The sequence below is a fragment of the Pelodiscus sinensis genome, chromosome 19 (assembly GCF_052426305.1).
Source record: "Pelodiscus sinensis isolate ZL-2025 chromosome 19, ASM5242630v1, whole genome shotgun sequence".
Taxonomy (NCBI): domain Eukaryota; kingdom Metazoa; phylum Chordata; order Testudines; family Trionychidae; genus Pelodiscus; species Pelodiscus sinensis.
Genome location: NC_143070.1, coordinates 31,563,277 through 31,586,113, shown reverse-complemented (window position 1 = coordinate 31,586,113; position 22,837 = coordinate 31,563,277). Strand labels below are relative to the sequence as shown.

Here is a 22,837-nt window from a genome sequence, read left to right as displayed (position 1 = left end):
TTGTGGTGTCACTTCTCCAAGTTTCTGTTTTACTTCTGTGCATAGCACTGCGGGACCCTCTGTACTAATACTTGCCCCGGTCTTTCAGAACACTCTGTCTACGATGAATGAGGTGACAGATCGTAACGGCGATGGCCCGAACAGTAGCCTGCTGCTCTCCACAACACCCCAGTAAAAAGACCAGACTTCAACACCACAGTGGGAAAGGATTGTTCTATAGCTGGGTTTAAGGCGGTGTCCTATGTACGGTTCCCTGTAAGCCCATTCTCTGCCCGCCAGAACACCTACTATAGGCTCCAGGGAGGCGGGGACCATGTGCCCTCCTGCCTCCCCATGGCACAGCCCCACCTCCCCGTGGTGATGGGTGGGGGCTTGGCTCCCATGGGGGTGGGGCTGGGCCTGGGCAGCAAGGGGCGGGGTTAGGGCTTTTCCCCAGCCCTACTTTCACCCACGGTGCCTGCTACTGGGGAAGGCAGCTGGCCAGCCCCCACTGAAGAAAGTAGCTGAGAGAGAGAGGAAAGGAGGAGGCAGGAGCCCTCTCCCAGCAGGCTGGCCCTGCACATCCTAGGCCCCAGTCTCACCCTACTGCTCCCTACAAACCACTTAACCTGTCTCTGTTTGGGGTCGACTGGCCATGGCAGTCAGCTAAATGAAGACAGGCTGGGTTGCTGAGAGCATCCAGTGACCAGCAGTCAAACACAGCACCCTGGTATGATGATCACCACGCTCAAGTTCGCCATCCCACAGCAAACAACCCCACCTGTAGCCTTCTCAGAAAGGAGCCTGGGGCAGCTGCAGGGACGTTGTGGGCTCTGGAACAAGGTGAGTGGAGCAGGAGCACTGCTCACAGGTAGAGGAATTAGCTCAAATGGTGGAGGGCTTGCTTAGCATGCAGAAGGCAGGGTAATTGATACCCATGTTCTCCAGTGATGGAGATTCCCCATTTCTCTTTCCCCATAGGGTTAAGGGCTTCCAATAGCCCCTCCCACTTCCTACCTGCTCTCCCCAAAAGCCAGCCATGCTGGGGCAGAAAACTACAGGGCCCCAACCCCACTCTCCCTTCAAGATTTGTGTTTAAAAAACAAAGGTGAATCTGGGTAACTTTCTCCTCGATTTAGACCAAAATTCATGCAAGTGGTTTGTTTTTTGTAGCTCTGCACCTCCTGCACCCCTAGGCTGTGTCTACACTGGGCCACTTATTCCGGAAAATCAGCTGCTTTTCTGGAATAAGCTGCAAGCTGTCTACACTGGCCCTTGAATTTCCGGAAAAGCAACGACGCTCTACTGTACAAAATCAGCCACTATTCCGGAAAAGCTACACTGCTCCCGCTCGGGCATAAGTCCTTATTCCGGAACACTGTTCCGGAAAAGGGCCAGTGTAGACAGCCCAGTAGTCTTTTCCGGAAAAAAGCCCCGATCACGAAAATGACGATCGGGGCTCTTTTCCGGAAAAGCGCGTCTACATTGGCCACAGAAGCTTTTCCGGAAAAAGGGCTTTTCCAGAAAAGCAGCCTGCCAATGTAGACGCTCCTTTTCCGGAAAAACTGAAAACGGAATAGTATTCCGTTTTAAGCAGTTCCGGAAATTCATGCCAATGTAGACACAGACCTAGAGACTCTGGGACAAAAAAGCACACGGGAAGAACCCAATTCTTCCTTTCTTTCTTTGAACATTTTATGGTTTTTTCACCTATGAATGTTCAAAGGTGCAGCACAGTATGGGGTGTATGTGCCCTGCTTTCTAGAGAGAGCTGGTCAAGGCAGGAGAACAAGGGAGCAGCTGCATACCTGTGTGGCTGCGCTGGTTATGACACAGGGACATTGTTACTGAACAGTCTGACAATGCCATAACAAATTGGGTTCTGAGAAAGGTTTTGGATTGCTTGAAGTGCCGCAGCTGAACTACACACAATGCTCTGTAAACAAGTCAAACATCGATATAGATGTAAGGGAAGAAAAAGATAAAAAATTCCATTTCTAAAAATAGATTTTTAATACAAAGCTGTTGAACTGTGAAGGAAAATGTTCTTGTGCAGACACCTTGTTACAATGACAGGTTTCTAAATTAGTTGTTTTTTCTTTCATATTTGACACTGAGATTTCACAGCAGTAGAAAATTCTGACAGGAGTGAAAGTCCCCTCCCTCCTCATCTCGGGCAGGGGATGGGGCAAGGTGAGAGCAGCAAACCCCACCCGCTGTCTGGCCGCGCTTCGTACCAATTTCAGCCAGTGCTTGGGTGCAGCAGACCTGGGGCAGGGGGAAAGGCAGCCTGGGTTCTTTCCAGCCAGGGGGTCCCATTCACCACACTGGGCTGGGCTCCCAGGTGTCTGGTTTTCCACTGGAGGCTCCAGTTGCAAAGGGAAAGGGGCAGCGACTGGTTGGCACAAAACATCCAGGTACCTGCAGTAACTGGCTCCCATCAATAGGGGGAGATAACAGCAGCGCTGGGAGGGGCCAGTCGGTGTTGTGGGTCACTGTCAGGGGCAGGGATTCCCTCCGGCCTGGGCCGGCACCGGGCAGATGGTCAGGGGAGTCACGTTGGTGCCCCCAGCGTTGAGACCAGGACAGAAGAAAGGGCGGAGCGTCCCGGAGAAGGTGCCGGTGAAGGTGAAGAGACGGGACCTGTCAGTCACATTGTAAAACGAGACCTCGCCCGCCTCGTAGTCCAGGAAAATCCCCACTCGGCTGGGCTTGGCGGTCACGGGGAGGGGGGTGGAGGGGGAGGTGCCGGCTTCGTATCCCCCGTCCCTCAGCCACACGGCCCAGTATCCGTTCTTAGGTGATGCTGTGACCTTCCCCTTCCTGCTCACAGATTCCCTGCAGACCCCCAAAGCCCACTCAGTCTTGTCCCCCACCCCCACCTCCCAGTAACGTCTCCTGCCCGCGAACCCCTCGACAGCCAGCACATTGATACAATAATCAAATCTCTCCGGGTTGTTGGGCAGATCCTGGCGCGTGTCTCCGTATCTCACACGTTTCCGATCCTCAGACAGGACAAGGTCGGGATGAGCCGTGTCTGGATCCAGCATCACGTCCACTGGGGAGAGAGTCACAAAGTCAGGGCAGGGGGCAGGGGCGGGTCCCTGGGGTCAGCGGGAAATTAACCTGCCCCCCCATTAATCACTGTGGGTATGTCTACACTACCCTCCTAATTCGAACTAGGAGGGTAATGTAGGCATACCACACTTGCAAATGAAGCCCGGGATTTGAATTTCCCGGGCTTCATTTGCATGAAGCCGGCCGGTGCTATTTTTAAATGCTGGCAGTTCGAACCCTGTGCCGCGCGGCTACATGCGGCACGGAGTAGCTAGTTCGGATTAGGCTTCCTAATCCGAACTAGCTGTACTCCTCGTGGAATGAGGAGCAAGGCCAGTTACCTGCAAATCTTCGGGCTCGCCTGAGTCCTGGAACAAGCAGAGAAAGAGAAGTGAGAATTCCCACTGCAGGGCCCCTCCCCCCCCCCCCCGGGAGGGGAGCAGGGACGTCTCGGCCCCTCCCGCCACACCCAGCTCTGCCCCGGCTCCCCACAGAGCAGGGTCCCACCGCCTCTGACTCCCCTTGGCTGCTATGTTCCACGCTCCCCAGCTGGGCTCCCCCCTGCGCTGATCCCCTCGTGCCCACCCAGCCCAGGGGCTGCTCCAGGTGGGGGAACAGGCTCCCAGCAGCTGCCGTGCCCGGTCCTAGGGCAGTGCCCCGGGATCCTCACCTCTCTCCGCAGCCAGCGCCCCTGGAAGGGAAGAGAAAAACCCGTCACTGGGGGCTCACGGCCCAGCTCTGCCCCGCGCTGCCAGAGGGTCCCTGGGGAGCAAGGCCCCGGAACCAGTTTCTCTCAGGTGTTTCCATCCCCAGCCACGCAGCCCCTGGGATTTCACATGCACCAGAACAGGGGAGGTGCCCAACTCCTATGGGCACCAGTGGGAGTTAGGGGCCCAGCTTCTCTGGGGCTTCTGCAACTCCCGCCAGGCACCAGTGTGACTCACTGGGCACCTGCCTAGCTCTGAGCATCTGGCCCAAGGGGTTCAGACACCGGGCCCAGGCGCGCGGCTGGTGTCAGCCAGGGAGGCTCCACGAATGTCCAGAGAGCTGGGACTCGGGCCCTGAGTCTGTGACAACGTCTCCCACGGCAACCAGCTCCCAGCATCCCCAGAAACCTCCCCCTGCCCCTCGGCCCACGCAGGCTGGGCTGGGGGACTCTCTGCTTGGCAGCAAGAGGGGGCGGCCGCAGGGACAGCAGGGAAGGCACCTGCACTCCCTGGGCCTGTTCTCTGCCATTCGCATCCTGCTGGGATCCTGCCGTTCTGCTCAGAGTAGCTCCCTGCCCCTCTAGGGCTCAGGAACCCACCAGGCCCCCAGGAGCAGACCCTGGGGTCTCAGCTGGGCCTTTCCACCCCCCTCTCCACACCCCCAGACAGTGAGAGAGGAGCCCCCAGCGCCGCCCCGTACCCAGGAATCCCGTCACGGCCCCCTGGAGACTGTTCTCTCTTGGGAAGTCCCGGATTCTCCACTCCAGCTCCCGGCACTTGGGCACTGGATGTGGCAACATCGCTGCCTCGCCTCTGCAGAGACACGAGAGTGTTATTGGTCTCCCTCTTCGCCCTCCCCCCCGCAAGCCAGACAGGGGAGCGGGTGGGAGCTGGGCCACAGGCAGAGTTCACAGGGCCCGGACTGCTGCTGCCCAAGGGAGTTTTTCCTGCCAGCACAGCCTGGGGGCCTCTCTCCAGCCAGAGGGAAAACAGCCCAGGCAGCACCAGGCCCAGCCCATGTGCCCCCTAGAACCTGGCTGGGCGGCTCCCAGGGCTGAGAGAGGGGCCCGTTCTCCAGGCCCAGCCGCTCCTCAGGTTCTCTGCTCAGCCCCCAGGGGCCGGGTCACTCGCCATGGGGTGAGGGCTGTGGGATGGGGACATTCCCCCCAAGGCCTGGCCTGGGACACTCGGCTCTTTCCCAGAGACCCCCTCAAGGGCCAGGTTCCCCATCCCAGAGCTGTGGGGCAGTCCCCTCCCAGGGTGCCTCACACCCCCACAGCGGCAGTGGCCCCAGGACGGTGGGTACGGAGGAGGCAGGGTTCAGAGGGTGAGGCAGTCCCATGGTCAGGGGCTGGGGATGGAGTCACAGCCCGGACGTACCTGCTCACGGCGCTTCTCACACCCTAGAGGGGAAGGAGACAGAGCAGAGAGTCACTGCCCATGGCCCAGCCCGGCCCCCTGCCCTAGAGGGGTCACGCTGCTCCCCTGCCCCACTGGTCGCTCCCCCAGGTGGGAGACCCACTGAGGGGCTGTGCTAGGGGGAGCCAAGCCCCTTTTACATCAGCTGCTTTGCAGGAGGCCAGGCCCACTTTTTCACCAGCCTTCCCAATGGGCCAAACTCCTGCCTCTCTGCAGCCCTGGGACCCTGACCCTGAAGCCACACCGGGCCTTGCTCCCTGCGCTGAGTTACCCTGCGAGCCCCCAGTGACTCAGGGGGTCCCCTCCACACTGGGCTCCGGGTGCATCTGACCCCATCTCACCTGCAGCAATTCCAGCGCCGGCTGCCGACACGTCTCCTCCAGCTCAGAGATCAGGGCGCTGAGCCGGGAAATCTCCTCGCCCAGGCGGGCGGCGTGTTCCTCCCTCCTCCTCCCAATCTCCTCGTCCAGCTCCCCCAGACGGGTCAGCAGGAGGCGCTCTCGCTCCACCAGGAACTTCCGCAGCCGCTCGCACTCCCAGCCCACCAGCTGCCGCTCCACATCCGTCTGCCTCTGGGGGCGCAGAGCGGGCAGGGCCGGGACGCAGGTGAGCGGGGCCGTAGGAAGGGGCAGGGCCTTGTCCGGGCTGCGCAGAGCGTTTCACTCCCTGTCTTTGCCAGGCTGGATGGGTCTGGCCCAGGGCTCGTCCCAGGGCAAAAGTGTCACCGAAAATCACCCCAACCCCAATCACTGCACCAACAGACTGAGGTGCAGCCCAGGCCATGGGAAATGGGACCCAAACCAGCCGCTGGCATCCCTGGGGTGTCTGACACTCACACCTGGGGGTCAGCACAGATCTCCCCTTAGCCTGAACCTGCCACAGCTGGGCACATGCAGCAGTTTGACAGGCCTCACCCCTGCCCCCCCCATTGGGAGAGAGGCAGAGCCAGAGGCTGCTCCCAGCAACCCTGGGGTGAACCCACCGACCCCAGTGGGAACTAACACCAGCGTCCCCCAGGAGCCTGACATCCCCTCCCCCCGTGCAAAGCGGCTGGGCAGGGCCAGGCACCTACCAGGAGCCTCTCGCTCTCCTTGGCCCAGTCGGATTCCAGGCCCCGGAGCGCGTCTCTTTCCTTCCGCAGATGCTGCAGGCGGCTCAGGATTTGCTCCTGCAAACACAGACAGCGGCGCTGGGGGCTGCTTGGGGTCATTGGCTCGTGCCCAGTGAGAACAGCACCACGGAGCAGTGAGACTGGGGGAGCAGGTCCCCCCCTCCAGCCCACGGTAACTCCCCAGCAGTGCTGCTGTGCCTGGCCCAGCTTCATGTGGCTGGGTCGTGTTCCCAGGCAGGCCCCTGGCTCTACCCAGGGCAGAGCAGACACACGCAGGGGGCTCTGTCACTGCAGAGAAACTGCCCCTGTAACTCCCTGCCCTGCAGAGCCTGGTCCCTACCTTGTACTCCTGGGCAGCCTCCTCGATGGGCACTGCCTTGTGTGCGCGGTGCTCCCGGGACTCTCTGCAGATCACGCAGATGGGGGCTTGATCCTCCTGGCAGAAGAGCTTCAGGGTCTCCTGGTGCCTCTCGCACCCTGGCTGCCCCTTGGGCGCTGGCCTCACCAGGAGCCGCAGGCGTTTCACCAGATCCACCAGGTTGCCCAGCTGGTAGTTGGGGTGCAGGTGTCTCTGCAGGATGGTCTCTCTGCACTGGGGGCAGGAGAAGTTGGGGTCTGACTCTCCCCAGTACTGGCTGAGGCAGGCCCGGCAGAAGTTGTGCCCACACTTGATAGACACCGGGTCTGTGAAATACTCCAGGCAGATGGGACAGGTTACCTCATCCTGGAAACTCCCGGCCAGGTCCCCAGCAGCCATGGCCCCTCCGCAACCCTGCCCTGCAGGTTAGTTTCGCTTTCTGAGGGTAAGGAAGCAGTGTAGCCTGTTCAAGCTTTTTTTTTTTTTTTTTAAAGCAGGTTGTACAACTGAGAGCCAATCACACTCGCTGGACTGAAAAGAAAAAAACCCGCCAGAGAAGTCAGAGAAGTCAGAATCTTGCCTGTTTAAAAGGCTCAGGGGGAGCCGTATTAGTCTGTAACTAAAAGAAACTTAAAAAACGAGTTTTCATGGGGACCGCCCACTGCTCTGTGTTTGTTGTCTGAGGCAGTGGGTTGTGCCATGGAAGCTCATGATACTCTCCAGATTTTTTGCTAGTCTCTCAGATGCTACAGGGCCAGGTGTTTCTTAAGGCACCCAGAAACTGGTGCAGCTCTTGTTTATAGGCGTAGGCAGGAACTGAACGACTGTGTTCCTTACAGAAAGCTGGGACTGGGGAGGGACTCTGTGGTGTCTATGCAAATCGCTTGCTCCTGCTATGCTTAGGTGTGTTAAATCTCCACCGGATGCAGTGGGGTTTTGCTCAGTGTCATCAAGGGGCCCTGTGGCCATTGTCAGTTACTGAGAGAAAATCCTCTCAGGTTTGGGGGTTTTCCTCACAGGTTTAATTGCAGCATCGTCCCCTTTCAGGAGAGAAGCTATTGCCCTGAGTCATGCTCCTCATTAGGGGGGCTAAAGGGTGGAAGGATTAACCCTCCCATTTATCCCTCATGTTTTACAATCAAACTCTGTTCCCCTTTGCACCCAATAAAAGTAACATGCTGCTGAGGCATGTGACTCACCCCGTCATTAATAATTGTCAGAGCCTGGACTCATTTGGGGACCAGTGTCCCCAGCTACTAAGTCAGGGCTGGCCACCCCCAACAGGCTGTTTTACTGTCCCAGATGAGGTGGAGAATGGCAGTGATAAGGGCCACCACCACCCCAGGAGGCTGGTTTCTGTTTCATTGCCCCATTTCCCAGGGCAGGACCCAGAGTGCTTGCCCCAATCCCTCACGTTGCCCTCCCCTCAAGCCCCACAAGCTTAGGACCAATGATCCCAAGAGGGTGGGTGGCTGCCCCAGGGGAACTGTATCTGTGCCAGTGACAGGACACAACTGGGTCACTGGGGTCCAGGGCAGAGCCACCCCCCCACGGAGACTCAGCCCCACTCTGCCCCTCCCAGCTGCTGTTCCCCCAACTGCCCTGGAGTCTTCTGGCTCCATCCCCCACCCTGCCCCTGTGACTGTCCCCCCAGGGCGCCCTCCTGGGTCAGAGGCTGGGCCAGGCATGGGGGGGGGGGGAATTTGGCTTCCCAGGGATTCACTCCGTTTTGATCCGACTCCCCCCCCCCGTTCGCCCTTTTCTGTCCGCCCCCCCCCGCCTTGCCCGTCCTCAGAGTCGCTCTGTCCCCCCCCCCTTCTGACACGGGCTGTGACCCGCTTTGGGGGCCCCCACGTCAGACCAAGGGCAGCTGCTGCCTGGCCCCAGAGCCCGCACGCCCCCCCCCCCCCATTACTAAGGGCAGAAACCCCCCGGGGGCGGCAGCAGGAGAGGGGGGCGGGGCGGACACAAACCCCCCCCGCTCCGCTCTCCCGCCCCGGGCTCAGCGCAGGGAAAGGCCCTGTCGGGCCGAACGCGCAGCAGCACGAGCCCCGCCCCCGACAGCCCCTCTAGCCCCGCCTCCTCCCCGGCACGTGGGGACCCGCCCCCGTGTTGTGACACGCGGTGCCCGGCCCCGCCCCCAGCAGCTGCTGCAGCTGCCCGGCTTGGGGCGTCCAACCCCGCGGGGCGGGGGCGCGGCCAGGCAGCTCCCGGTCTGAGCTAAGCCCCGGCGCTGATCCGGGAGCGGAGTCACTGATGCGCTGCGCACGCGCGGTCTGACCCCGCCCACCCCCTTCCTCAGTGCCCCGGCCGGGTTTTCAACGCGTCTTCCCCCGCCCGTCGCTCCCAGCCCCTGCCCAGGCCCCGCTGCGATTGGCCCCTGGGCGGAGCCCGCAGCAGCGTCTGACTCCGCCCGCGGGTAGAGAGGCGGCCGCCACTGCGCATGCGCCGCGCACTGCCCGGGGCGAGTTCTGGGGGAGCCGTTGGGGCCGTTACTCGCCGCGCTGCTGCGGGCGGTGCCGGGACGAGCGCGGGGCGGGGACTTGGCCCCAAATCTCTGGTGGGGGCGGCGGCTCCTTGTCACACGGGGGGGCTGCGCGGCTCGGCCCGTGCTGGTGCGTTGGGGACAAGGGCTCCACCTTCCGCGGGGACAATGGCCGGGGCCGGAGCCCCTCGTGTAGCGATGTGAAGGGGCGGGGGCCCGCACGGGGAGCAAATGCTGATGGGGTGTCAATAGACGAGTCAGTGACCCCCCCCCTTCTGTCAGGCGAGGCAGGGCTCACAGCGAGGGGGTGGTTTGGTGAGGGGGGGAGGGGCAATAACTGCAGCATCCCTGTACCTGCCATGGGGTGGGTTGGTGAGAGGGGGAGGGGCAATAACTGCAGCATCCCTGTACCTGCCAGGGGGTGGGTTGGTGAGAGGGGGAGGGGCAATAACTGCAGCATCCCTGTACCTGCAAGGGGGTGGGTTGGTGAGAGGGGGAGGGGCAATAACTGCAGCATCCCTGTACCTGCAAGGGGGTGGGTTGGTGAGGGGGAGGGGCAATAACTGCAGCATCCCTGTACCTGCCAGGGGGTGGGTTGGTGAGAGGGGGAGGGGCAATAACTGCAGCATCCCTGTACCTGCAAGGGGGTGGGTTGGTGAGGGGGGGAGGGGCAATAACTGCAGCATCCCTGTACCTGCCAGGGGGTGGGTTGGTGAGAGGGGGAGGGGCAATAACTGCAGCATCCCTGTACCTGCAAGGGGGTGGTTTGGTGGGGGGCAGGGAGTTGGGGGGGCAGGGGAGAGGTTTAAGGCCAGAGACTTTGCATCTTTTGAGAGGTGCTGCTGCCAATCAGGCGACAAAGCCTTAACGTCTGGAGTCCCAGCGCCTGCTGCCAGGCATTGTGGTCTCACTCGCTAGTGACCTGTTCCCCCCTCGCTCCCTGCACCTGTGAAGACTCAGATTGGTAGCAAGGGCTCAGAAATGCTCATTTTCATGCCATTGTGAAAAGTTAACTCGAGTTACTGAAAACAATGTTTCAATTCAGCAGCGCTGCTACCCACACTTACATACATCAGTGAATTTTGCCTGGCCTTGCATGGCCACAGATAATGCCCCGAGGGTTCCTCCTGACCTGGGTGGAGTGAGGAGGGAAGGACACACCAGCAAAGGTGTCCCACAGGTACATGGGCCCAACCTCCTACAGGCTGGAATGTTCCCAGGGGTTGCTCCCAGGCCAGGCCTGGGAGGCGTATCTGCTGCTGCTGCAACCCAGAGCTGGCAGCCTGACCCCACTGCTTCATGCAGCTGCTCTTTGGCCATGGCTGGGGCTGTGCTTGGGCTGCCCAGAATGGGGTTTCTGCTTTACCCTTCACTTAGTTGGGGGATGGGTTTGTTTGTTTTCTTTCCGCAGTGCGTGATTGGTTCCCAGGTGGGCCTGCTGCTCCAAACAGCTGGGACAGCCCCATGCTGCACCTGTGCTGATTTGACTTTTGGGCCTTATGGTTACTGCAGGCCTCATTCTCTCTCCTGCTCCACCCCCACATAGCTGTGGGACCAGGCTCAGTACTGGGGCAACCTTGTTGTGACATGGCAGCTGTTGGGTGTGTGACTGTGCCTGGCTCCCAGCAGCGGGGCAGGACAGTGGCCGGGGGCGGGGATGGGTTTTGAGGAGGGATGGTAGCACCACCCATCTGGCACTTGTAGGTATCAGTGTGTCTGTCTGAAGGACACACAGGCTGTGGGGGGAGGGGACAGACTGTGGCAAGGCTGCGGGGGTTGCAGTTCAGCTTGTGGAAATTGGGAAGATTGGCACAGCTGGGCTGGGAGAGGAGGAGTGGTTGTGACCCACCATCCTGTGCTGCTTGTGGGTCAGGTTTTGGGTATCTGGAAGCAGGGTCTGCGGGCTCTGCTCCAACTGTGCAATGGCCTTGCCTCAGGCTGGCTCAGTGCTGCCTTTTTCCTCTATTGTTGCTCATGGCGAGAAACTGCTGGATCCCTAAGGGCTGTTAAGTCTAGTGCTGGCCTGGGCAAAACACAGCTCATGAGCCGAATTAAACCCACCAAGCCATCAGATCTGGTTCACGGATACTGGGGGTGCCATGGGCTGGTTCAGTACCTGATATGCCCCAACTGCAAGCCATTCAGAAAGCCCGGAGGGGAGGAGAGGGAGGTGTCAGGTGCTGCTTTCACCCCCAGGACAATCTTATTGCCTGACTTCTGGCCAAAAAGGAAGCACTGTGCCCTATCCCCTTCGGCTCTTAATTATTCACACACACACACACAGGCTATGTCTACACTGGCACCCTTTTCCGGAAATGCTTATAATGGAAAACTTTTCCGTTATAAGCATTTTCGGAAAAAGCGCGTCTACATTGGCAGGATGCTTTTCCGGAAAAGCACTTTTTGCGGAAAAGCGTCTGTGGCCAATCTAGACGCGCTTTTCCGCAAAAAAGCCCTGATCGTCATTTTCGCAATCAGGGCTTTTTTGCGGAAAAGAAATCTCTCCTGTCTACACTGGCCCTTTTCTGGAACAGTTTTCTGGAAAAGGACTTTTGCCCAAACGGGAGCAGCAAAGTTTTTCTGGAAAAACACTGACGATTTTACATTAGGTCGTCAGTGCTTTTCTGGAAATTCAAGGGGCCAGTGTAGACAGCTAGCAAGTTATTCCAGAAAAGCGGCTGATTTTCCGGAATAAGTGGCCAGTGTAGACACAGCCACATGGTCCTGCAGCCTGTGTGAGGGTCGGGCACGCTCCCTGCCTGTCTGAGAAAGATCCTTGGCTGCTGGCCAGGAGTCACTCACGTAAGTTTCCTGGCAAGAGCTTGCCTCTGGCACCCCAACCTCTCCCCCTCAATCTCTGACCCTGCCCCCATATTCAAACTCTCTGTCCTCCTACATCTATATATGCAAGAGTTTTCAGTGGTCAGACACTCACAGCCCCTTATTAGTTCACTAGGATACTTGTTTAAATTAAAGTTACTTTAAGTTTCCAAGGAGGAGTTGGCTAATCCAGTGCTCCAGGTCACACCTGCCTCCTTCACCAAAACTCCCACCCAGACCACTCTCACCCTCCTGCATTGCAATCCCTTACCCAGCCATCCTTCTGCTCCCAATATCCATCCCAGAACCTGCATTTCCTCTAGATAATGACATGAAAGAGTGCAACTCCAGTGCTTCCCAGAATCTTAGAGTGCTTCCCCCCACCCCCGCACATCAAAATATATTGCTCGCCTCTGGTCTAATGGATACGGCTCAGGGAGAACCAATAACTGAAAGCTGAAGCTAGACAATTTCAGACTAGAAAGGAGGCACAAATGTTTGCTAGGGAAGAGGGATTAGCTGCTGAAACCAGTGAGTGAAGAACTGGTGGATTCTCTACCTCTTGATGTCTTCAGATCAACACCGGGCAATTTTCTAGAAAACACACTATAGGGGAAACAGAGCTTTGTGCCTGGGTAATTGGGCTAAGTGTAATGGCTTGTTCCACAGAGGGGGTCAGACTGCATGACTAAGGATATCTTCTGACCCCATAAATCTATGTATTTTAAGATCTCATCCTGCAAGCACTCAGTACATGTGTTTAATAAGCACCTGAATACTTGTATTAACTTGACTTACTCTCTCTTGTGGAAAAAATTTATAAATTTATAAAGTCTGTCAGATGAGAGAACCATGGTTTGTTGCAAATCAATGAATGAAGACTAAGTGTTTTAAATATAGCACCCTAATTTTAATGGGTCTCCATGTTCAGGCAGGTGAACGTTTGGCTTATCGGAAACACTGGGTGCTGAGAACTGAATCCCCATTGTTGCAGGCGTAGTAATGTTGTAACTCAAGCTAGGTACGGAGAGAAAAGTATATGGATTAGGGATCTAACTGGTGTGCGCGGTTTAAGAAATAGATAGACTTAAACTTTTGCCCACAATTGCTGAGTCTAGTATGTCTGTCACCAGGGACAGAGTCTGGGCAGAGTGGGGGTATAGAATGGAATAAAGTCCTTTATGAAATGTCTCCAATTGCTCTTGTCCCCCTGCCATGCTGTAGAACACCCATGTCTGTCTCCAGCTCAGCCCCCGGCCTGCAGAGCCTGGAACAGGAAATGACCGTGGTGGATCCGGTGAGCTTCCAGGAGGTGGCTGTGTATTTCTCTGAGGAGGAATGGGCCCTGCTGGACCCAGGCCAGAGAGCTCTCTACTGGGATGTGATGCAGGAGAATTATGAGGCCGTGAGCTGTTTGGGTAAGGATTCCTGTCTCCTCGGGTATGAGAAGCTGGGTGGGCTTTAGAGCAGCTGGGTTGGGTTTGGTTCAGGGTCTCTCATTGCCCCCACCACTATTGTCAGGAGTATCTCCCCCATAGTCCTGGCACCTGTGTGAGAGACTGTCCCCTCCACAGCCCCTCCCAGGGGAAGCAGGATCAAGGACATAACAATGGTGCTGCTCTTCTCACAGCCAAGGTCTCCATGTGCTTCTCCACCATCTTGCCTATATAGTACCTTGGCTGGAGGAGTCAGTGGAAGGGCCCAGGCAGGAACAGCACGTACCAGAGTTGTAGGGCTGGGTTCAGCTGTTATTAGTGCCTGCAGGATCCCCTTGTGCTGTTGTGCTGGGTCTCTGGAAGGAAGGTGCACACTGCCCTGGCTGGCCTTGGAAGTTGAAGCTGTTGTGGGCAGCTGGCAGGGCTCCACCAGGCACAGGCAGTTGGGATCAGAAGTATGGAGCCATAGGCAGACATAAGCAACCAGCCAAGGGTTCATTTTGCTATTCACATCACTTCCTCTGCTTCCTTCCGGACCAAGTAGAACATCTGAGCCAAAGAGCAGGGCAAGCACAGCCCCGGCCAGGAGCTTTGTGGACAGAGCCCTGGGGGAGCTAGAACTCTGCTGGGTCCTTTCTCTCCAAGTCTTAGTGACCTGCCATGTGGCAGCTGCAGTCTGAGTCCTGCCTAGGGGCCTCAGTGTCAGATGTGCCAACCTTCCCTAGAGCTCTTGGGTACATATACACTTGCTTCCTCCTTTGAGGGAGGAATGCAAATGTAATCAGACAAAATTGCAAATGAAGCAGGGATTTAAATATCCCACACTTCATCTGCATAATCGCAGACTGCCCGTCCCCGGGCAGGACAGGCCCTGAGGGAGTTGTACCCTAGAGTGTGCAACTGAGTGCTCAGCTCACCTGGGGTATCAGCTAGGCAATTCCGAGGCAGGGGTAAGCACTTTTCCTGCAAGTAAGTGTGTGCTGGGATCTTGTACCAGCCAGATCCCAGTCCCTGCAAGGTGGGGAAGGATTGTCTCATGATAAGTGACTGCGATCATGGCTCTGGAATCAGTAATGGCACAGACCTTAATGAACAAGATCAACTCTTGTTTAATTGCATCCTGAGCAGGGTTTCCAGTCTTCAAACCTCATGTGATCTCCTGGGTGGACCAAAGGGGAAAACTGTGGATCCCTGCTCTCCAGGGCAGTGAGGAAGGGGACAACAGCAGTGACACCCATCCAGGTGAATGATCAGCTAAACTGACTCAAATTAATTTGTGTGTCCTCCTAGCAGGTGTCACTTGTGCATTTTAGTCAGTTTTCCCTGATCCTTCAGTCTGTCTTGAACTCCAGTGTGAGGGTTCTGGGTGGAGGGAAGAATTATGGGAAGAAGGGTGAATTCTGCTCATGGTGGTTCAATCTATCCAGCTATTATTTGGGAATGTTCCCAATTTCCTGTTTCTGTTTTAGAATTTCCTTTCAGCTCAGCACAGGGAATGACTCCTGTCTGGATTCTCTCTTTGTCCTAGTAGGTGATGGGATGCTGAGTGAGAACCAGGAGAAGAATCTTCAGCAGGAAGGACTTGAGCGAATGGCTGCTTGTGGAATGTTATTGGGTAGATCTGAAGGGCATGATTCTCATAGTCTTGAGCAAGCAGAGACCTGTCAGAGTCAGTGCAGCCCTCACAGGTTGCAGGGAAACCATCCAGGAGTGGGACAGGGTAAATCCAATAACAGAAGCAGAGGTTTAAAAACAAACACAAAAACTGTTCAACAGAAAATCCCTCATCAACAGTTACCCTGTGCTAGCAGTGACACTGCATCTCTTACTACACTTGAAAGAGCCCACACAAGGGAGAAACTCTTCAGCTGCTCTGACTGTGGGAAATGCTTCAGTCGGCATTCAAATCTTGTTAGACATGAGAAAATCCACACAGGGGAGAAACCCTTCTACTGCTCTGACTGTGGGATATGCTTCAGTCAAAGCTCACTTCTTCTTCTCCATAAAAGAGTCCATGCTGGAGAGAGACCTTTCATCTGCTCTGGTTGTGGGAAATGCTTCAGTTGGAGGTCACACCTTGTTATCCATAAGAGAACTCACACAGGAGAGAAACCCTTCAGCTGCTCTGATTGTGGGAAAAGCTTCAGTCAGAGTTCACTTCTTTGTATCCATAGGAGAACCCACACAGGGGAGAAACCCTTTATCTGCTCTGACTGTGGGAAAAGCTTTAGTTGCAGCTCACACCTTAATAGACATTCTAGAAGCCATACGGGGGAGAAGCCCTTCACCTGCTCTGACTGTGGGAAAAGTTTCAGTCGGAGTTCAAATCTTCTTACCCATAGGAGAACCCATACAGGGGAGAAACCCTTTATCTGCTCTGACTGTGGGAAAAGCTTCACTTGCAGGTCACATTTTAATAGACATTCGAGAAGCCACAAAGGGGAGAAATCCTTCAGCTGCTCTGACTGGGAAAAGCTTCAGTCGATGCTCACTTCTTATCCATAGAAGGACCTGCACAAGGGAGAAACCCTTCAGTTGCTCTGAGTGTCGGAAGTGTTTCAGTTGGAGGAACATTTTTTTAGACATAGAAGAACCCACATGGAGGGAAACCCAAAATCAGAGGGTTTTTTTTTCCTGCGGGTCAGTGGTCCCCAACCAAAAAACGATTCTCTGCTGCTGCCTTAAATAAAGCAAACGTTTACATCTTTTGTGTTGGACATAATGTTTACTTTATTTAAAATGAAGTTTGACAAAGTAACACAAACAAGTCAAAATGCTTAATCTGTTTTATAATGTAAACTAAACTGCATTATAAACTAAACTCCCCAGCTGCAGCACTAGCAAAAAGGCTCAGCTGTAATTATATAAAAGAGAACTAGATACATTCATGGAAGTTAAGTCCATTCATGTCTATTAGCCAGGATGGGTAAGGAATGGTGTCCCTAGCCAGTCTGTCAGAGGGTGGAGATGGATGGCAGGAGAGAGATCGCTTGATCATTACCTGTTCGGTTCACTTCCTCTAGGAAATCTGGCATTGGACCCTGTCAGCAGACAGGGTACTGGGCTGGATGGACCTTTGGTCTGACCTAGTATGGCCATTCTTATGTTGTAATTAATGGTAAGTGTCCATTAGCAACAGGTGATCCATAGGGTGTGCCGTGGAGAGCCGCTCCCCCTCTCCCAGGAGAGTGGCACGGCCCATGGCAGGAGGGTTAAATCTTTGCACACCCCTGTTCTAGTTTTTCTAAACAACTGTCTCAGCAATCCCTAAGCAGGGCTGTGGTCCATAGCTCAGTGGAGGTCACTTTATTCTGATCAGTCAGGGTGTGAAACTCCAGACTGAGAGTGAGTTTCAGAATCAGGGCTGCTGTGTGACTAGACGAAGCCCTTTGCCTTTCTCAGCCTTTGTTCTTCCCTCTGTCAGTTTGGTGTAACAATTTCCTGCCTGCACCAAGGCGGGGGCAGCTGGGGTGCTGTGCAGAGCCATGTGAGGATGATATTAGCAGCAGGTGTCTTTTCACCTGGAGTCAGTACAGATGCTGTTGTGTGTGTGTGTGTGTGTGTGTAGTAGAGCCCTGTTCTGCCCCCTCTTCCATTGTGCTGCTTCAGGCAGCAGCAGGAGCTCTGGGTGCAGCGGCTGCACCAGCAGCTGCTCCAGGACTAGGCATAAGTTTATCTGCTCTGACTGTGGGAAAAGGGAATTGGATTACAATTAAGGGGAGATGCCTGGCTCTGGAGAAGGGGAAAGTAAGGGAATTGGGTGGGAGGTGCATATTGTGTCCCAGATGCACGTGGCAATAGTAGCAGCAGCAGCAATGGCGGCATGGCTCTGGTCTGGGACCGGAGCATAAGGTTGAGGGGGGAGGGTGTGCACAATGTGCTGGCTGCTCAGAGCACACGCCTCATCTGGAGGGAGATACGTGTCTGTAGCTGTGGCTCCAGGATCTGAGAATTAGGTTAGGGCGGGGTGGGAGTGTGTGTGCCTGGCTCTAGTCTGGGGGAAGGGAGGAGGATTGTGTTGGGGGGCATTCTAGGCAGCATGTCTCAAGGCCGGCGACTCAGCGCACATGTTCCAATAGCTGGAGGGAGACACATGGCTGTAGTGGCAGCTCTGTGACCCAAGAATTAGATTGGGGAGGGGGATTGGGTTGAGGAGTGTGTGCCTAGCTTTGAGGTAGGGGGATTGTGTGTGGGGGGGGGCTGTGCCTGACTCTGGGGAAGGGGAGGGGGCTTGGGTTAGAGCAGGGGAGATGCCTGGGGAAGGGAGGGGAAGAGCAGCCAGCGTGCTTCCTGAGGCCCGGGATCCCCAGGTACTGGCCCCAGCTGTCTCTGTCCCCTCCCCCTCACATGAGTACCCTGCCCCCACCCGCACAGTTGAGGCTACATTAGTGAGGATTGGGGTTTTTTGGAGGGGTTGTTCTTTGGCATCTCAGTTGTGTGGCCCTGACCGACTCTTCTGTGGGTCAGTGACTCCTGACTCAAAAGAGGTTTCCCACCCCTCAAATAAAGACAATGTTGAAAGGTTTTGTGTTTGGCATAATATTTGATTTAAAAATGAAGCCTGGTCACCAAGCCCCCATCTAGCCACAGCATCATAACATTCCAGCAACCTCCCTCCACCCCAAACCTGAGCCCTTCATACACTGGACCCTCCTGTCATGAGCATCTCACATCCCCAGTGTTCTGCCACAACACTCCTGCATCATCCACTCACTGCAAATCTGTGTCCTGAGCCCCTCATGCACCCCAGCCCAAACTCCTGCACCCTCATAGACACAGCCCTAACCCTCCACCTGACCCCCACACTCTCCAGCCTGGAGGCCCTCCCTGAGCCAGTATCCTCTTCTCTGCTTCCTCCTGCATCCAAATTCCCTCTCAGAGCTTGCACCCCTCACACCTTCCCAGGGCTTTTTTTGTTATGGTATAGCCCAGGATGGTGTACCAGCACCTATTTCAACAACTCCTCCCAGCTACATGGTTCTTCACGCTCTATCCACTGCTGTTTTGGCTCTTCATCTCTAACAGGTTGGCCACCCTGCTATAGGCCTTCCAATAGGACTATAGTAAAACCATATTGTTACAGACTTTTCCAGGCCAAAGACAGCAGGACCACCAAGCAAGAGAAAGCACAGTAAATGCAACTGTGAAGTGACTCACACCCTCAATCTTCTGATCCAAATTCAGACACCTTATCCTTTAGGCCATGCAGTCTTGCCTTGCTTGCCAATGGACTACTTCCTGGCTACGTCTACACTGGCATGATTTTCCGAAAATGCTTTTAACAGAAAACTTTTCCATTAAAAGCATTTTCAGAAAAGCACGTCTAGATTGGCAGGATGCTTTTCCGCAAAAGCACTTTTTGTGGAAAATTGTCTGTGGCCGATCTAGACGCGCTTTTCCGCAAAAAAGCCCCAATTGCCATTTTCACAATCGGGGCTTTTTTTGCGGAAAACACTACTGTGCTGTCTACACTGGCCCTTTTGCGCAAAAGTCTTTCGGAAAAAGACTTTTGCCCAAACAGGAGCAGCATAGAATTTCCAGAAAATCACTGATGATCTTACATGAGATCGTCAGTGCTTTTCTGGAAATTCAAGTGGCCAGTGTAGACAGCTGGCAAGTTTTTCCGCAAGACCAGGGGATTTTGCGGAAAAACTTGCCAGTCTAGACACAGCTGCTATGTGTAAGCAGGGAAAAGTCTAGCTAGTCCATCAAGTTTTATTATTTTCCTTGTATGGGGGGTTTAGAAATTGTGTCTGAGCTGGTGAATTATTATTTTTTGTAACTCAGGATTGCAGCCCAGGGATTTTTCTTCAGTCTATGTTACTTCACGGCTATCTACCACCTAGGCAATGTCTATACTTCACTTCTCTTCTGCAAAAGCTTATGGAAATGAAGTGCTGATTAGCATATTGCCGTACTTAATCTGCCTAATTAATTAGGGTCCATTTTTGTGCAAGAGGCTTTTGCGCAAAAAGGAGCTGTGTAAACTGGGGCTTTTTCTGCCTCCTGCTTCCCCTGACTCCAGCCTAGCCCTGGGCTACTTCCCTGTTAGCCCCATGGGACAAGGGGAAAAGCAGAGGGCCATTTAACAGTTTGGTTGGGGACAGCGACATGTGCATGCTATGATGTGGGAGGAAAGAGTGTCATATGGCTTTCTGCTAAAGCTGGTATTTAAAAAACAAAACAAAAAATAAACAAGCAGCTGGGATGGGGCAGCTGGAGGGAGCCAGGAGAGCAGAGGCAGCCTGAGAGCTGAGAGTCACAAGTGCTCACCACAGTGCCACCGGTAGGTCCCATGGCATAAGGAGCAGCACTCAGGTCTTTAAAGTCTGCAAGCTGAGTTTAAGTCTCAGGGGGACCTACCTGGGCTGGTTACTGCAAAACCCTCCTCCTTCATGTGCTTTGGATTCCTTGCCCTCAGGCTGCTGAAAAAATAACCTTGTACCTGCTGTGGGGTGTCTAATGCCCAGTGGTGTCTTGTCTGGCTGGCTCAGTGGAAGGCTGGGATGTGCTGTGGCCATGGAACCTGCCAGATGTGGAACCTGCTGAGGCTGTGTGTGTTGCTGCTCCCCCCTGATGTCACATCTGGTTCTAGCAGCTGCCAGGCTCTGCCTATTGCCCCCTTACACTAAAGGGAGGGAGTCTCGGGACCAGGCCTCAAAGAATGTGGGTTCCCTGATTCTGAGAAAGGTGAAGAAACCTGTTTTACCCCCTGCACTGGCTCTAGGCTGAGGTAAATCGACTCAACACACCTTGGTTGTGGAGCTATTGCCTTGGGCGTAGGAACTGTCTGGGAGAGCGAGCAGCACAAGTGAGAGGCTAGACCAAGGTTCACTCACTGTTTTTTGTGGACCTGCCCCTCCTGCACTGCTAGAGATTCTGGAAGAAAGAAGACACATGAGAAGAACCCAACTTTCTTCCTTTTGCTGTGACATGGGTGGATCTCGCTCAGGTTTGACTCAGGTCCTTCTGCATGTGAAGCACCTGTGACAACCCCTGTGCTGCTGGGTGCTTCAGCCCCCCACCTGGGATGCCACCCACTTCAGGGAGCACATGTCCTGACACTTGTAGAAGGGCCAACCTGGACAAACCAGACTTTATTGTGCACCTTTTGCTAGCACAGTGGGCAGCGTGGTAGACTGTCGTGTGTGCTTAGCAAGTGATCCTTAGGTTGCTGGTTCAATTCTGGCTCAAAGGGGAGATTTTATTTCACTCATGCCTTAGCACAAGGTGAGCAAGGTAGTTGCCTTGGATTCATATCTTCAGCGCTCTGCACTGCAATTGAGAAAAAGATTGGCAGCTAGTTCCCACAATCACATTTCTTGGGCTGCACAGGCCTTGAGACCCCGCCAGGGCTAGAAGGGAATGGGGAATGGCTGCACTTTGGAATTCAAAGGTGTTGTCTGGGACCCTACAGTAGAACAGTTTCAGAGACACTCTTCCTTTTTTGGAAAAGGCTTTGTCAACATTTGGCCCATCTACATGGGCCCAAATGTGGGAAAAGCCTTCTCTTTTGGATGGGATAGCTCAGTGGTTTGAGCATTGACCTGTTAAACCCAGGGTTGTGAGGAGGCCATTTAGGGATCTGGGGCAAATCTTTCAGGGATGGTACTTGGTCCTGCTGTGAAGGCAGGGGACGGGACTTGATGACCTTTCAAGGTCCCTTCCAGTTCTAGGAGATAGGTATGAGGACTACAGGGCTTCCAAAAGAACACACCGACTTTTTTGGAAACTGATACAAAAAAGTGGACCTGTTCCCTGGATGCAGCAGAGTTTTTCAGGAACACAAGAGGTATCCCAGAAAAAGTCTGTATTGTAGACCTAGCCAAAAAGGGCATCATGGCTTAGCTGGCCAAAGCACTTGCCTTGTAAGCAGGAGATCCTGGATTCAACTCCCAATGGTGCCTTGTTGCAGCCTTTGCTCACATTTTCCTATGTCCTTCTGGGACACAGAAGAGGCCTCCCTTGGCCACTCATGGAACTGCTGGTTCAGGAAAAGGCTGATTGGGGAGGAACATTGGGAAGAAGGAAACCACAAGCCTGGAGCGGGTGCAGAGGCTGCTGTGACTGGCACTGGCAAGGCAGGGCTCCCACTGCAGTTGCTGGGACAGGAGAACCAGTGCCATACACCCTTTTGATTCCCTGGGGTGCAACCTCTTCAGCTCCTGCAGCCATGGAGTGTGACTCTCCTTCCCCCCCCCCCCACTCCGCCCTTGGGATGGGCAATGGCAACATGTGGAGAAGCTGGGAGAAAAGTCCCAGAGAGCAGCCCCATTGCTAAGCTGGCCAAGGCACCTGCCAAGTATGGGGAAGATGAGGGAGGCAGCCCCCAGTGATGCCTGGACAATATATCTGCTCGTCCCACTATCCCTCAGTACATAGCTGGAGTTGGCTTCTTTCAGTCGAGCTTGGCGGTCTCCCTACAGCGGGAAGCCAAAGGGAGAAAAGAGCAGAAGTGCTGGAAGCTGGTGGGGGAGCCTTTTGAGTTTGATTTCGCGAGTTTGATTTCGTTGGGTTTGCTAAATCAAACTCCGTAAGTTCGATTATGCCCATTCCTTCCCAGCTGGACGTGGGTTTTGTTCTTCTGCACAGCCCAGCCCATGGAGAGCAAGGACCTGCCAATGGGCATTCAGATTTCACCCTTGTTGAATTGTCAGAAATAGAAACCAGACACACAGTGGGTCTGAGCTGGTTCCAGCTGAGGTCCGGGTTTGCCTGGTTTATGTGCATTGGCCCAGGAAGGCATTAAGGCAGGGCTACTCAACACATGGCCTGTGGGCCACATGCAGCCTGCGGCCCGGTTTTATGCATCCCGCCATGCCTTGAGCTGCTTCCTGGGCTGCCTGCCTGCCTCATTACTGTGGGCTCTAGCAGTAGCACCTCCCCAAGCTACTGGCCGGCAGGCAGAAGGGCAGCAAGAGGTGGCAGCAGAGCATGCCTGCTACATCAGCCACAGCAAGAGCACCTCTCCATGAGCTGCACGGTGCTGCACTGAGCCAGACCGCAATGGCACGTGCACAGGTGTTGCTGGGGGTGGCAAGAGGCAGCAGGGGAACCGGGCAGTGTGGCCAGGGGGAGGAAGGTCTGGGTAGGGTTACTGTACATCCAGTTTTTCCTGCATGTTTTCAAAACGTCCTTCTTTTCACATGTTAAATCGCCATCTGGATAGATTTTTTAAAAGGCAAAACATATCTGGGATTTTTTGCCTTGCAAAGGGCATTGGGAAGGGGGCGATGGCAGGTGCCTTCAATGGAATGTTCAGAGCTGCAGGCGGGAACCATTCACAGCTGCCCTGCATATGGGCCCTAGCACCTGGAGGGAAAAGCACCTGGCTCCGGTGAGATCCAGGGTGTTACCCTCCGCCCTGCTAGATTTATGCCCCTGCCTCTGCTGGAGGGAAAGGGCATTGAGTTAGAGCAGGGTAACTGGGGGGGTGCCTGGCTCCAGGGGAGGGTTAGAGCCAGG

The 22,837-nt window shown here is 55.1% G+C and overlaps 2 protein-coding genes across 2 annotated transcripts; one reads left to right on the top strand and one right to left on the bottom strand.

The window, feature by feature from the left end:
- Positions 1-2,022: 2,022 nt before the first annotated feature.
- LOC149522976 (zinc finger protein RFP-like) lies at positions 2,023-7,157 on the bottom strand. The gene is made up of 8 exons (XM_089771436.1): positions 6,614-7,157; positions 6,235-6,330; positions 5,504-5,734; positions 5,124-5,146; positions 4,444-4,556; positions 3,707-3,727; positions 3,378-3,404; positions 2,023-3,037 (listed from the first exon to the last, which is right to left on the bottom strand). The coding sequence occupies exons 1-8, from the start codon at positions 7,028-7,030 to the stop codon at positions 2,478-2,480; spliced, it is 1,488 nt and encodes a 495-aa protein (XP_089627562.1). The 5' UTR covers positions 7,031-7,157; the 3' UTR covers positions 2,023-2,477.
- Positions 7,158-8,755: 1,598 nt separating this feature from the next.
- Positions 8,756-15,975, top strand: LOC142820487 (uncharacterized). Its single transcript, XM_089771389.1, has 4 exons — positions 8,756-9,191; positions 13,161-13,354; positions 14,501-14,614; positions 14,901-15,975. The coding sequence occupies exons 2-4, from the start codon at positions 13,168-13,170 to the stop codon at positions 15,875-15,877; spliced, it is 1,278 nt and encodes a 425-aa protein (XP_089627515.1). The 5' UTR covers positions 8,756-9,191; positions 13,161-13,167; the 3' UTR covers positions 15,878-15,975.
- Positions 15,976-22,837: the final 6,862 nt, after the last annotated feature.

Bases quoted from the DNA above. Each gene is read 5' to 3' on its own strand.
- LOC142820487 (XM_089771389.1), top strand. From the start codon at position 13,168: ATGTCTGTCTCCAGCTCAGCCCCCGGCCTGCAGAGCCTGGAACAGGAA. The intron at 13,355-14,500 runs GTAAGGATTCCT...CATCCTGAGCAG, and splicing joins TGAGGCCGTGAGCTGTTTGG to GGTTTCCAGTCTTCAAACCT. The intron at 14,615-14,900 runs GTGAATGATCAG...TCTTTGTCCTAG, and splicing joins CAGCAGTGACACCCATCCAG to TAGGTGATGGGATGCTGAGT.
- LOC149522976 (XM_089771436.1), bottom strand. From the start codon at position 7,030: ATGGCTGCTGGGGACCTGGCCGGGAGTTTCCAGGATGAGGTAACCTGT. The intron at 4,557-5,123 runs GTACGTCCGGGC...GTGTCTCTGCAG, and splicing joins GTGAGAAGCGCCGTGAGCAG to AGGCGAGGCAGCGATGTTGC. The intron at 3,728-4,443 runs GTACGGGGCGGC...CTTCCCTTCCAG, and splicing joins GGCCGTGACGGGATTCCTGG to GGGCGCTGGCTGCGGAGAGA.